The sequence below is a fragment of the Phalangium opilio genome, unplaced genomic scaffold (genome assembly GCF_054372755.1).
Source record: "Phalangium opilio isolate 3A_F unplaced genomic scaffold, DU_Popi_V2 ptg000041l_1, whole genome shotgun sequence".
Taxonomy (NCBI): Eukaryota; Metazoa; Arthropoda; class Arachnida; order Opiliones; family Phalangiidae; genus Phalangium; species Phalangium opilio.
The window spans coordinates 4262095-4275064 of NW_028324165.1; the positions used below are offsets into that span (position 1 = coordinate 4262095).

The following is a 12970-nucleotide window of genomic DNA, read 5'->3' on the forward strand; positions in this document are numbered from 1 at the left end:
CTCAGGGGGTCACTGGACAGTTTGACCAATAAATTTTCTGAAGTTTTGATAGCTTGACTATGGAGAAGCGACACTATTTTTGCACACTCCAGTGGACAATGTCCTATAAATTTTCCAGTCAAACAGGGGGGTCACTGGACACATGTCCCATAAGAAATTTTTCTTATTTCCGGCCCTGTCTATAGCGCGTGCATCCAAAAGCGTGATCGAGTCGGTTGTGACCAAACGAAGCCGTCTGCTTCAAAATCGCGGTAAAACGTGACATGTCGCTGAACATTGTGTTTTAAAAATCACGTCGTTTAATGTAATTAATAAAGTATTCATCTAGTGTTCGGAATTGGCTACTTGCAAAGGTATTTAAAATTACTTTATTCTTAATTAACTTTTGTGCCGAATCCACATAATAGGTTATAGATGTTCATTTTGTGCTGGAAAACTATGTTTGGGTTCTTTCTCAAATTTTCACAAGTTTTCAACAAGTAAATTAACGAATGGCTAAAAGTGCGCCTCTTTTTAGGGTAGAAAGAAACTAAAAATAACAATTTTTTGGAAAAGGTGGCAATAAAAAAGCTAATTAGCCATAATTTGGAAAGGTACCAATAATTAGGGGTACAAACACATATTCTATTTAGTAAAATTTTGGAAAAGGGGAAATTTATTTAGTTGATAAAACTTGATAATAACAAAAACAGGCGCACATTTAGCCCCTCATGTAAGAATCTATATTGAACTGAGGGGAAAACGCTGAATATTTGTTTAAGGCCATGTTTTTAATTATCATTAAAATGTTACCTATGTTATCTTAACAGGGAAACTCTACGAAGTATGATGGATTTTGTGAAGGATTGTCGTGTTATGGTCGAACGTTTAAGCTGGTAAGTGATGAATATAATGCAACTTGGGTGTCATTAAGGCGTGTTACGGATCCAAACCTATCGAAACTATTTTGCCTTGAAAAGAAAAAGATCTTTCTTGTTATTTTAAAAATTAAAAATAATATAGCAGAATAAATAATTTATACGAAGCTAGTTATATTCAAAAAATGGGTTTGAGGAATTCCCTTTTCTTGAAGAAAGTTGCAGTGTCCATCAATGGTCACAATCTTTTGAACTAGCTAAGCATGTTTTTCTAAGCTTTTGATAGCGAAAGCTACAATGTATTGGGAAACCTTTCTTGTTATATGTTCGTTTTCTTCTGTTTGAAAATAAATTTTATTTTAGGGAAGCTTTACAATTTCACAAACTCTCGGCACAAAATTCCGAAATGAGTTTAGTAAATCTTCAAAGGGTGGCGATTAAAGAGGTATTTGAGAAATTATTGCAATATTGGCTGTTTAAGGCAAATATAAAATTAGGGAAACTTTATTTTTAGGAAATGAAGACTGAGGAAGATTGTAATTATGATCACTTGAGTAAAGATGATCTTATCAATGAAGTTAAAGCCAGGGATGATCGAGTCAGGGAACTGGAAGCCGAGGTATTTATTACTAGTGTGAAATTAAGCACAGAAATATGAGACTCGTTTGGTATCGTAGCCCATTTTAAATGTACAGGATGAGTTGTCGAATCTTACGTCCCTTAAAGTAGAACCAAACTCTGTGGGTGGGTGAATAATTAGGTTTATTTGTGAAAATACCAACCAGGATTGGCTCTGATCTAAGGGGATTGGTAACACGTCCCTGTTTAGTAACAAAGAAATCCAACAAGGACCTTTGTTCTTTCCTGCTTGCCCCTTTAAAATACGCTCAGCCAACGAAAGGCCAAAGAATATTTACTGTTAAAATGAAATCTTATTTTGTTTAGCGTAATGTATTAATTTCAAACATGGGAAAAGAGAGAGTGAAAACAACATTTACGATAAATAAACAAATAGACGAAATTGAAAGACTCAATAGGGTCAATAAAGAGTTGGAAAAGAGAATCAAAGATTTGATGGTATGGAACATTTTTCATTTTAATGGTCGATAGGAATGAGTTACTCGAAAGTTGATTGTTTGAAAAATAGGAGAAAAGTGGAATGGATCAATTAGCTAACGATGAATTAGTGAAATCTGAACCCGTTGAAAATGATTCGGGGATTAATGGCCAGGAGTTATCTCTTCCAATTGGGATGCGCAGTGTCGAAGCTGTCAATGTCCAAGGCATGCTGGGTAGAGAAGATATTAGTGAAGAATCGCCTGATTCTGAGCCTCAATATGTTGCGGAGGTTGGCAATACAAACGAAACTGAAATTATCCCAAAAAAGTCTAAAAATGTGGGGATTATAACGCGAATTACGATTGCGTGTGTCCCTAAATTGATATACAGTGACAATTCGCCACTTTGTATGCCTTCGCCGAAGCTCGAGGTCGAAAACCAATTGAAAATGCCTCTCGACACAACGACGGAAAGTGATTCGTCACGAGAACCTCTTGAGAACAATAATACAATTACCGATTCTTATCGTAAATCACAAAGTGTCTCGACAGAGGGAGAAACTGACGAAAGAACAACTCGATCAAAGGAATTTCGTGTTCCCGAATTGAATGTTGAAGTCGAAAAACACTTGGATCTTTCTCTTGGCGCAAATGTCGAAAGCGATTCACCAGAATTAGCCGTAGAAAACGATTTCGATGATAACCAATCCAGAATAACCTTGACAGGTGCGAAGAAAACTCATAGACAAAATCGAAGTATGGTGCTGTGTCAGTTGCCAAAACTGAAGCGTGTTGATCCAAGGTCTCTGAGTGTGCCAGTGTGTGTTCCTAAACCAAAACGTAGCCCAAATGAACTGTCAGAATTGACCTCCGTCTCTATGGAATTCAATTTACCCGAAGTTCCGATCGAAGTCGGAAATAATAGTTCGGTGTCCAACTCGGAGACATTTCAAGAAATCGCTCCAAAGAATTCCGAATCACGTTGTTCGGAAATTGGTAAGTCATTTTATGCTTTAATCGTCTGAGTGCCTAGAGTTGGGGTTTCATATTCCTACTACTCCCAATGGTGGAAATATGCTAATCAAATAATTCTGCCATCTCGGTGTATAGTCTAATGGCGTTTTCCATTTAACTGCTCTGAGATCGCTCTCGATTTGCTCTAGACGACATGAAATGCGCTTCATTTCTTGAGCTGCGTTAACAATTGTCTTTTTCCGTCGTAATCGTCGCTACAAATTTAGCGAGCTATCTATTATGTACTGATTAGCACCGATGGGATCTTGAGTCCAGCGCTCGGTAAATGGAAAACAGAAATCCGAGCGCGAGCAGATCTAGCGCCCTTGAGCGCTAAGTTGAATACGCTATTGGCGATGCTGCTATCTTGGTGAAAAACTGACAAAACCTATTTAATACTCCTGGTAAAAGCAGGCAGATCCCTATTCCAGGGTTCGTGCAGAACCCGTATAAAAAAAATTGGGAAATATCTCGAGGATTTGAGGTGTGTCGTCAAAAGATTCCGTCTTTGATTTTTATCCGAAAATATCGTTCGACGCGCTCTACTTTCGATCTCTCCTCCACTTTAATTCAGAACTAGCTTTTACCCGCGGCGTCGCTCGCGTGTAATAAGAACTTGCATGAAAATGATATAAAGAATGGTTAGATTTTACCGATGACTAACCTTTTTGTAGCACCCTAGGAGCGAAGGACTCGGCGTTGCCCGTCAGCCCGTCGGGACATTTTTATTACTTTTCATGCTTGGCGCCAAAAGACCATTCAGCCCGTCTATAGGCTAAAGGAAACCAGTGTACAAAATATTTGTGAAATCGGTTGAAACGCTCTGACTTTGTTGCATTGAGAAGATTTTTTACATTTCTGGGCGCCATTTATTAAGCTGGTGGCGGGTTGGAAATATCTTTCTTAGTACGCGCCTACTACTCACGAGTAACTTTCCTGCAAATGTTCAGCCTTCTAGGGCAAGCGGTTTGGGCTGGGCGTTGATTATCAGTCAGTCAGTCAGGACTTCGATTTATATAGATATAGAAAATATGGTTGTCAACGGCCTTAAATTGAAATCGTGACCCATTGAAATATAGCCCACTGGATGTCTATGGACGCGCAATAAAGCTAGATTATTATTATGTATCAGAACCTTTAAAATGTCCTGTTTCACAAGGGTCTTCACTCCTTTCTTATCGCTGGTACCATAAGAAAATAATATATAGCTCTCTATAAGTATGAAACGTAGTACATTTTCATACTACAGCATTTGCTTCCAAATTTGGCGCGCTTACTATTTACGACCCGTGGGAGAAGTTTTGGCACTACGAGTAAAGGGGGGACGAAACCGCCACCGCCACCTAAATTGTCCACGAAAAGCACGATGGGCCGGGGAATTTTGGCCACGCCCGTAGAGACACGAGACACTCGTTACCCCGTACCAGGTCGTCGAAATCTCGCGCCATCTATTAATTTATTATGATAATTTTGGCATGCGCATTAATCAGTTATAATTATCATAATAATAACTTCAAGACCTTTAACGATTTAATTACATTATAAAAATTTTTTAACGCCATAAATTCTTAATAGGTGGCTTTAGAAACTTTCTTTCAATGGAAGAAAATGCTGTTTACATGGCTTAAATGGAGAGTTTCATACTTATAGGGAGCTTTATATCATTTTATTATGCTGGTACTTAGCTCGACCAAAAATTCGGAGTTTATTTGTTGCTCGATAAAACGAGATTATTTGTTGCTCGATCACTGCCATCTCAAATACTAGGCCATGCAATACGAAAAAAAAGGGGGTGGGAGTTAGTATTTCACAAATGGCGCTAGATGTCGCTTTCCTGGGGTTTTAAACTGGCGGCAAATTCAAAACTAGGGGAAATTTTTGAAAGCTTGCAAGACAACGGTTAAAGTAAAGCTATTGAGGATAATATAGCAGCTGACTAAAATAAAAAGACACATAAAAATTCAAACGACAATATAAAAAGGCATGTATCACAGTGTGGGTAAAATGTATTTACATTTTTAGAGTTTTCATGGGAGAAGTTTGTTCTTGAACTTTTTGTACGATTCTTTGCGATCTGTTAAATCTTTTGCGTAGTTGTCTAACAATGGTCTTATAAACTTTGTTAACAGTAGTTTCATTAATTCCAAATATGTATCACAGTCATATTTTAAAGCCTTCGCAAAATATGATTGAATGAAATATACAAGTATCGTCAATGAAGTGCATTTCTTCCTTCACAAAATCTGCAACATCAATTAAAATGTTCGTCTCTATCGATCTAGCAAACGTATTAAACTCAAAAGTTTTTGCGTTGGTTCTAGGTTGAGAGACACGATCCAAACACATTGATCTATTCATTGTAGATGGGCTTCAGATTTAACTGAATTTGACGAAAAATACAATCATAATACCTAAGTATCATTTTAGCGACGAATTGCACCCATAGTCCGCCACAGCGTGGGAAATAAGGCGGTGGCACAGGGCAAATGACCAGTTTAAAAATTGCCTGGGCCGGTTTAAAAATTAAATCGGAGGGGGTCAATGGTCCTCGGGACCACTAAGATAATTCAAGGGTAACTAGAGTCCAAACATTAACTCTAATAGTTTAATTATCCACTTCTCTAGTTTAGCAGACGGCGTGCCCTTGTGAAATGGACCAGGTTATTTAGTCCAGTTTAAAAAAACCCTTATTTCCCACCCTGGTCTGCCATAAGCGAAAGAAGTGACGTCATGCGAGACTGCGCAGTACGAATTTACTTTCGTCATCGCGAAAATTCTCCCCAGAAAAGAGCCATCTAACAGTTACTAAGCGCAAATTCAAAATGTCAAATAAAAAATACTTCTGTTGCACATTTCCAGGCCTAGTATTAGAGAAGGCAGTGGCTCGATAAAACGAGATCATTTGTTGCTCGATAAAACGAGATTATTTGTTGCTCGATAAAACGAGATTATTTTTTGCTCGATAAAACGATATTATTTGTTGCTCGATAAAACGAGATATTGTTTCTGGTTACGCAGATTTTTGTAACAATAAGTTTTATCTATCGAAGGGATATCCACATTAGTTATTTTTAATCATGTGCCAGTTGTACTTTATTTCACAAATGTGGAAAATATAACACTAATAAGATCTCGGGGGTGCCATTTGTCAGACAGAGAAACAAAGTGAAAACTAGACATTAGAAAAGAGAGAGGGGGTGCAAGAACGATATAAATTGGTAACTTGTGTTCACGCAGCATCAGCTGGTATTTGATCCACCGAAAATACAACCTTTCTAGTTTTGCGCCAAGGTTTCTCGTGCATTTCATTTGATGTTCGTTCATCCCCTTTTGGTTGATGAGGTCATTTGCTCATCGGCTAACGCTTTGATCAGCATTGTTTCTTTTCTTTAAGACTGAGTTTTCGTAGAGGCCTTAGCATTACATTTTTTATGAAGTGCGCTTGAATGTTACTGTATTTTTGATACTATATTGTAAATGGAATGTGTGTCGTTTTTATATTTCGTTAATAATTTTCTGCAGGAAAATTCAAGAAGAAACGTTCAACTCGGATCAAATATTCTGCTGAATATAAAAGGGGTCCACAACGTCACATTAAAAAGGGTAACGAAGAAAAACGCTTCAAATGTGATCAGTGTAACTATGGATGCACGAAGAAGTATCATTTGATCGCACATCAACGCATTCACAGTGGTGAAAAACCCTTCAAATGTGAGAAATGTGACTATAGATGCACGGTCAAGAGTAATTTGATCATACATCAACGCATTCATAGTGGTGAAAAACCCTTCAAATGTGAAGAGTGTGACTATAAATGTACGCAGAAGATTAGTTTGATCGCACATCAACATATTCACAGTGGTGAAAAACCCTTCAAATGTGATCAGTGTGACTATGCCAGCACAATGAAGAGTAATTTGATCGCACATCAACACATTCACAGTGGTGAAAAACCCTTCACATGTGATCTGTGTAACTATGGATGCACGAAGAAGTATAATTTGATCATACATCAACGCATTCATAGTGGTGAAAAACCCTTCAAATGTGAAGAGTGTGACTATAAATGTACGCAGAAGATTAGTTTGATCGCACATCAACATATTCACAGTGGTGAAAAACCCTTCAGATGTAATCAGTGTGACTATGCCAGCACAATGAAGAGTAATTTGATCAATCATCAACGCATTCACGGTGGTGAAAAACCCTTCAAATGTGATCAATGTGACTATGCATGTAAGTGGAAGGGTGATTTGACAAAACATGAACGTAGAAGTCACATGAATGACTAGATGGATTTGAAGGCTGCTAGACAATGTAAAATTTCTTTTTAATCGTAACATGAACATTTTAAATATTGTTGGACAAAAGCTTTTATCTTTCATCCTTTTCTGTAATGATTGGGCCGTAACTGTTAATGCTAAAATAAAAAATACAGAGACGCCTCTATATCTTGTTGTGGTTGCAAGGCTAGAGAATTGCCAATTGCGCAAATGGGGAGGGGGCAATCGAGAGCGAATAAATACTTGTAACTTGTCTTTTCCTATCTTTAAATTTACTTGCAATTAATTCCACGAACATTTGTTAAACATTTTGAGGGAAACATTTAACGACCATTTGACCTAAGGTTAGTACTCCCTATTTATTTGATGTTCATCACATTTATGTGGATAACGTTTTTTCGCGGTAAACATTCTTAACGCAATTTTTTACCTCTATAGGCAAAGAGGAGAGAAAGGTGATAGAAACGCGCTTTATAAATTTAGTTTCAGGACTCATATCATTTCCGCATGGGTGGATAGACCTCCTCGTCGTGTCTCTGTCATCCCCTATGTCAACTATGCGCGAGAAAGCTGCGTTCAGGCGCAGCGACGTACCGTCTGTAGATTTACCCCCGTTTTCAACACGCATGGATCACGGCTGCCTATACTGATTATCTCTCCGTCTCTCTCTCTCTCTCCTCTTTGTTATAGGAACGTAATTAAACCAGACCTACGCGGAACTTTAAACTTCATTATTAGTTTCATCGCATTAAGTTCTAATGAAACTAACGATTTAACAGCAATTAAGTTAGCAACAAAGAAAAGTGGAATAATACAAAGTCGCATGAATGAATAGATGGATTTTCATTTTCTATAATGATTGGGCCGAAACTGTGAAACTAACCTTCTCCGTTCTGGTGGGTATTATCGGAAGCGGTGTACATTTTCAGAGACAAGACACTTGAAGCACTATATCCAATTTTTACAACGTCATTTTCATAATTAATATTGTATTAAATATAATGAAATTCTCACAGAGAATGCTAAAATGAAAAAAAAAAATCGGAATTAATTTTGGATAAGTTTGTTCCAAACGCACTTCCAAATGTTTGAGCTTTTCTTCTTTCGAACGAGTTCCATTTCTGCCACCAGCTAGCCCCCTCAGAACTTTCATTGCCGCTTAAATTGTAGTTTAAGTGTAGCTTTGCATGTTCGCGGAAGGGAGGTCATTGACCTTACGTTAGCCACGGAAAACCTTGCGTCTTCTGTGTCTAACTGGCATGTATCCAATGAGCCGTCTCTGTCGGATCATAGGCATATTTACTTTACTGTCGCGACTACTTCTAAGGGCAAAAATCATTTTGCATTTTTAAATTTCCTTCCTCCACGGAGAAACGAACCGCGGACCTATCGCTCGCCAGCCCAGTACTCTACAGCCTCGCCTAAAACCGCTTGCTAAGAAACGCTCGCGAATAGAGGACTAGTCTCGGAGAGTTTGTCAGAGACAGGGTCAGGGTAGGAAATAAGACAGGTTTACAAGTCAAAAACCAGTTTATTAATTGCTGGGACCAGTTTATTTATTCCAAAACCTGGGGTCAGTGGTCCCAGGGACCACTTTATTAATTATCGTTTTTGGAAAAAATAGACGGTGGGACCAGTTTATTAATTCGGGGTTCCTTATAAGAATTTTTCTAGCTCAACACATTTTCTACCAATTCTACTCCTAGGTAGTTAGTACTCCTTGGCTACAACTTCCCTACAAATGATTTGTACTCTATTGACTACCATAGACATTAGAACACTATTAAGAACCTAGACAAACTATTGCGAGCGGGGTCTCGCGATCATGGAACTAACTAACGCTAGGGACGGTCCGCAAGCGTGAATATCTGAGAAATGTTCGGTGACAACGCACCCTAGCGAGTATTTGGTGCGAACCGGAAAAGTGATTCAATTTTTTAAAAGCAGCGGGTAGCAATAAGCCTTAAAAGCAGTCTGCTATTTCATTATTACGCATAGGTTTAGGAAAAGCGATAAACTCTGCATATTTCATGTACTGTTTTTGAGCTTGGCGATTGTCACTTCTACAATCACTATACACACAAATCCATATTTATAATTACTTTAAAAACAACGGTACAATCTTTTAAGTGTTAAATACTTAGTTCCGCAAATAAATTATGTTTCAAGGTTAGGGATAAAATGAATATCTATGCGTTAATTAGTTCCATAGTAGCACAATTTACACAAATGTTACGCCATGGTAACGCCACGCCTAACATAGCATACGACTTCTACAGCAGATCCCGCATGTTAGTACTAAAACTAAATTATAGATGGCGTTAAGAATCTAGCTCATTTCCGTTTTAAATCATCAAATTTCAGGAGGGGGGAGTTAAAAGCGGGAGGGTTTATCAACGAATGTTTTTCAGAGAGACTAATGTAAGTTCTATCGGTGCGGACCGTCCCTAGCGTTAGTTAGTTCCATGTTTGAGGTAACGAATCAGAAACGGTGACAAGAACAACTGTTTTAATAGAATTTGCTAGAAATTACGTTCAAACTAGTTTGGGGTCCTAGGCCCACGGATTTTAATGGATTTTCAGAGGCGGCTTTTCAACGATTGGCGCTGAAGAAGTTTTGAACACGCCCCACAGTTTGAGTGCCACAGCCTCTCGGCGTGGGATTTTTTTCAGTAGATTAGATCGTTTACCTAGTGGGGAGGAAACTTTCGACCCTCTTTTACGATTGCCATAGGCAATTTTGACTAGCAGGGATGGATACTATATAAAGCCTTAGTGTCCAATACTTCCCTGGATAAGAAGTCATTAACTTCTGGTATCACTGGTTCGAGTCTCTTGAAATTTTAGTGAGAGGCATATTGAAAGGTTTTAAATTATCGTGCAAAATTTCGAAGTTTTAAAACGAATAGTTCTTGTCCTAAAATTTCCCTAAGTGACTAAATAGAGCTATTTCAGTGGGGGAAAAATTTCGTCTGGTACGAAAATTGGGCCTGCCTTTGAGTGTAGGGCGGCCATTTTATGAGGGTTTTCTCTATGGGCAAATAGCATTGGTGACGTAGCCATTACCCCCTCTGAAATAGCTCTATAGGTTGTAGGATTATGAACAAACAAAATTTTAATGAATTTTTTGGAAGTGAATTGTATCTTTGAAAACTTTGAAACTTTGCATCATAATTTAAAACCACTCAATTTTGTGCCTCTCACTAAAATTTCAAGAGATTTGAACAAGTGAAACGCAAGAAACATATTAAACCGTTCCAAGACCAATCCCTTTAATTAGGGCTAATTTTCGTTCTAATATTTATACAAAAAACTATAAAAGGGAAACTTTTGAAAATTTCCAAAAACATAGCAAACATTGTTTAGCACATCTCTTTAAAATTCCAAGAGATTTGCACCAGTAGTTTCAAAATTAGGGATAAATAACTGTGTTCCTTCCATAGCCGTTCATGTTAAAAGCTGGCTTCTTGGATTTTTCGAGCGAAAAAGCCCCTAAATTACCAACACGCACTTTTACACAGGAAAAACATTGTGTGGGGGGGGGCTTCTATAGCGTGTGAAGCCAAAACGTGATCGAGTGGGCTGTGTTTGTAGTAAGGAAGGGTTAGGCAAGAGAACCAGTCAAGGCTAGGAGTCTATATCCATGGAGTAGAAATTTATAATGACTAGAATTTTTAAACTGGTCCCTCCTGAATTTTCATAAAAATTCTCAATTAATAAACTGGTCCCAAGGACCAGTAACCCCCGGATTTTGAATAAAAAAACTGGTCCGAGCAATTAATAAACTGGTTTTTGACCTGTGGACCTGTGCTATTTCAAAGACTGCTTGAAAGCATGATAAAAGTTCGTAACGCAGTCAGTGCTCAGTGCCATTCAACGCAAGTTCAAAGCGTAGTCTGCTTAACTGGCCCCCAGAGTTATTCTGAGCATGCGTGCATAAAATTACGAAAAGAGCTATGGTCATTGGTCACTGGGCTTTGGAAATAGTTAAAGCTGTCTGCTAGGCGTTCTCTTTTTTCACGTTTGTACTTTCTTGTCAATTCCTTTGTTACGGTAACGGTTCATCCTTTGATAATAGTTTATTGATTATAAAAAAGAGTATCCATGTACAAGAAAAGCTGTTAATAAAAGTGGAAGCTTTTTCTCCCAAAGACCCGAAAAACATAAAAAACAGAACAGTGTGAGTAACTGTGAAAGAAAAACGTTCATATAAGCCTTGGCTGGTAAGAATCTATGTTGAACTGAGGGGAAAACGCTGAATCTTTGTTTAAGGCCATGTTTTTAATTATCATTAAAATGTTACCTATGTTATCTTAACAGGGAAACTCTACGAAGTATGATGGATTTTGTGAAGGATTGTCGTGTTATGGTCGAACGTTTAAGCTGGTAAGTGATGAATATAATGCAACTTGGGTGTCATTAAGGCGTGTTACGGATCCAAACCTATCGAAACTATTTTGCCTTGAAAAGAAAAAGATCTTTCTTGTTATTTTAAAAATTAAAAATAATATAGCAGAATAAATAATTTATACGAAGCTAGTTATATTCAAAAAATGGGTTTGAGGAATTCCCTAATCTTGAAGAAAGTTGCAGTGTCCATCAATGGTCACAATCTTTTGAACTAGCTAAGCATGTTTTTCTAAGCTTTTGATAGCGAAAGCTACAATGTATTGGGAAACCTTTCTTGTTATATGTTCGTTTTCTTCTGTTTGAAAAGAAATTTTATTTTAGGGAAGCTTTACAATTTCACAAACTCTCGGCACAAAATTCCGAAATGAGTTTAGTAAATCTTCAAAGGGTGGCGATAAAAGAGGTATTTGAGAAATTATTGCAATATTGGCTGTTTAAGGCAAATATAAAATTAGGGAAACTTTATTTTTAGGAAATGAAGACTGAGGAAGATTGTAATTATGATCACTTGAGTAAAGATGATCTTATCAAAGAAGTTAAAGCCAGGGATGATCGAGTCAGGGAACTGGAAGCCGAGGTATTTATTACTAGTGTGAAATTAAGCACAGAAATATGAGACTCGTTTGGTATCGTAGCCCATTTTAAATGTACAGGATGAGTTGTCGAATCTTACGTCCCTTAAAGTAGAACCAAACTCTGTGGGTGGGTGAATAATTAGGTTTATTTGTGAAAATACCAACCAGGATTGGCTCTGATCTAAGGGGATTGGTAACACGTCCCTGTTTAGTAACAAAGAAATCCAACAAGGAACTTTGTTCTTTCCTGCTTGCCCCTTTAAAATACGTTCAGCCAATGAAAGTCCAAAGAATATTTACTGTTAAAATGAAATCTTATTTTGTTTAGCGTAATGGATTAATTTCAAACATGGGAAAAGAGAGAGTGAAAACAACGTTAACGATAAATAAACAAATAGACGAAATTGAAAGACTCAATAGGGTCAATAAAGAGTTGGAAAAGAGAATCAAAGATTTGATGGTATGGAACATTTTTCATTTTAATGGTCGGTGGGGAAGAGTTACTCCAAAGTTGATTGTTTGAAAAATAGGAGAAAAGTGGAATGGATCAATTAGCTAACGATGAATTAGTGAAATCTGAACCCGTTGAAAATGATTCGGGGATTAATGGCCAGGAGTTATCTCTTCCAATTGTGATACACAGTGTCGAAGCTGTCAATGTCCAAGGCATGCTGGGTAGAGAAGATATTAGTGAAGAATCGCCTGATTCTGAGCCTCAATATGTTGCGGAGGTTGGCAATACAAACGAAACTGAAATTATCCCAAAAAAGTCT

The 12970-nt window shown here is 37.7% G+C and overlaps 1 protein-coding gene across 1 annotated transcript; it reads left to right on the forward strand.

The window, feature by feature from the left end:
- Positions 1-1374: 1374 nt before the first annotated feature.
- Positions 1375-8045, forward strand: LOC149679468 (uncharacterized). The gene is made up of 4 exons (XM_089835670.1): positions 1375-1476; positions 1803-1934; positions 2005-2911; positions 6452-8045. Exons 1-4 carry the CDS (start codon positions 1375-1377, stop codon positions 7219-7221), a joined length of 1911 nt encoding a protein of 636 aa, XP_089691796.1. The 3' UTR covers positions 7222-8045.
- Positions 8046-12970: the final 4925 nt, after the last annotated feature.

Excerpts from the sequence above, each read along its gene's own strand:
- LOC149679468 (XM_089835670.1), top strand. The coding sequence starts at position 1,375 with ATGAAGACTGAGGAAGATTGTAATTATGATCACTTGAGTAAAGATGAT. Across the intron at positions 1,477-1,802 it reads TCAGGGAACTGGAAGCCGAG|CGTAATGTATTAATTTCAAA; the intron begins GTATTTATTACT and ends TATTTTGTTTAG. Across the intron at positions 2,912-6,451 it reads ATCACGTTGTTCGGAAATTG|GAAAATTCAAGAAGAAACGT; the intron begins GTAAGTCATTTT and ends AATTTTCTGCAG.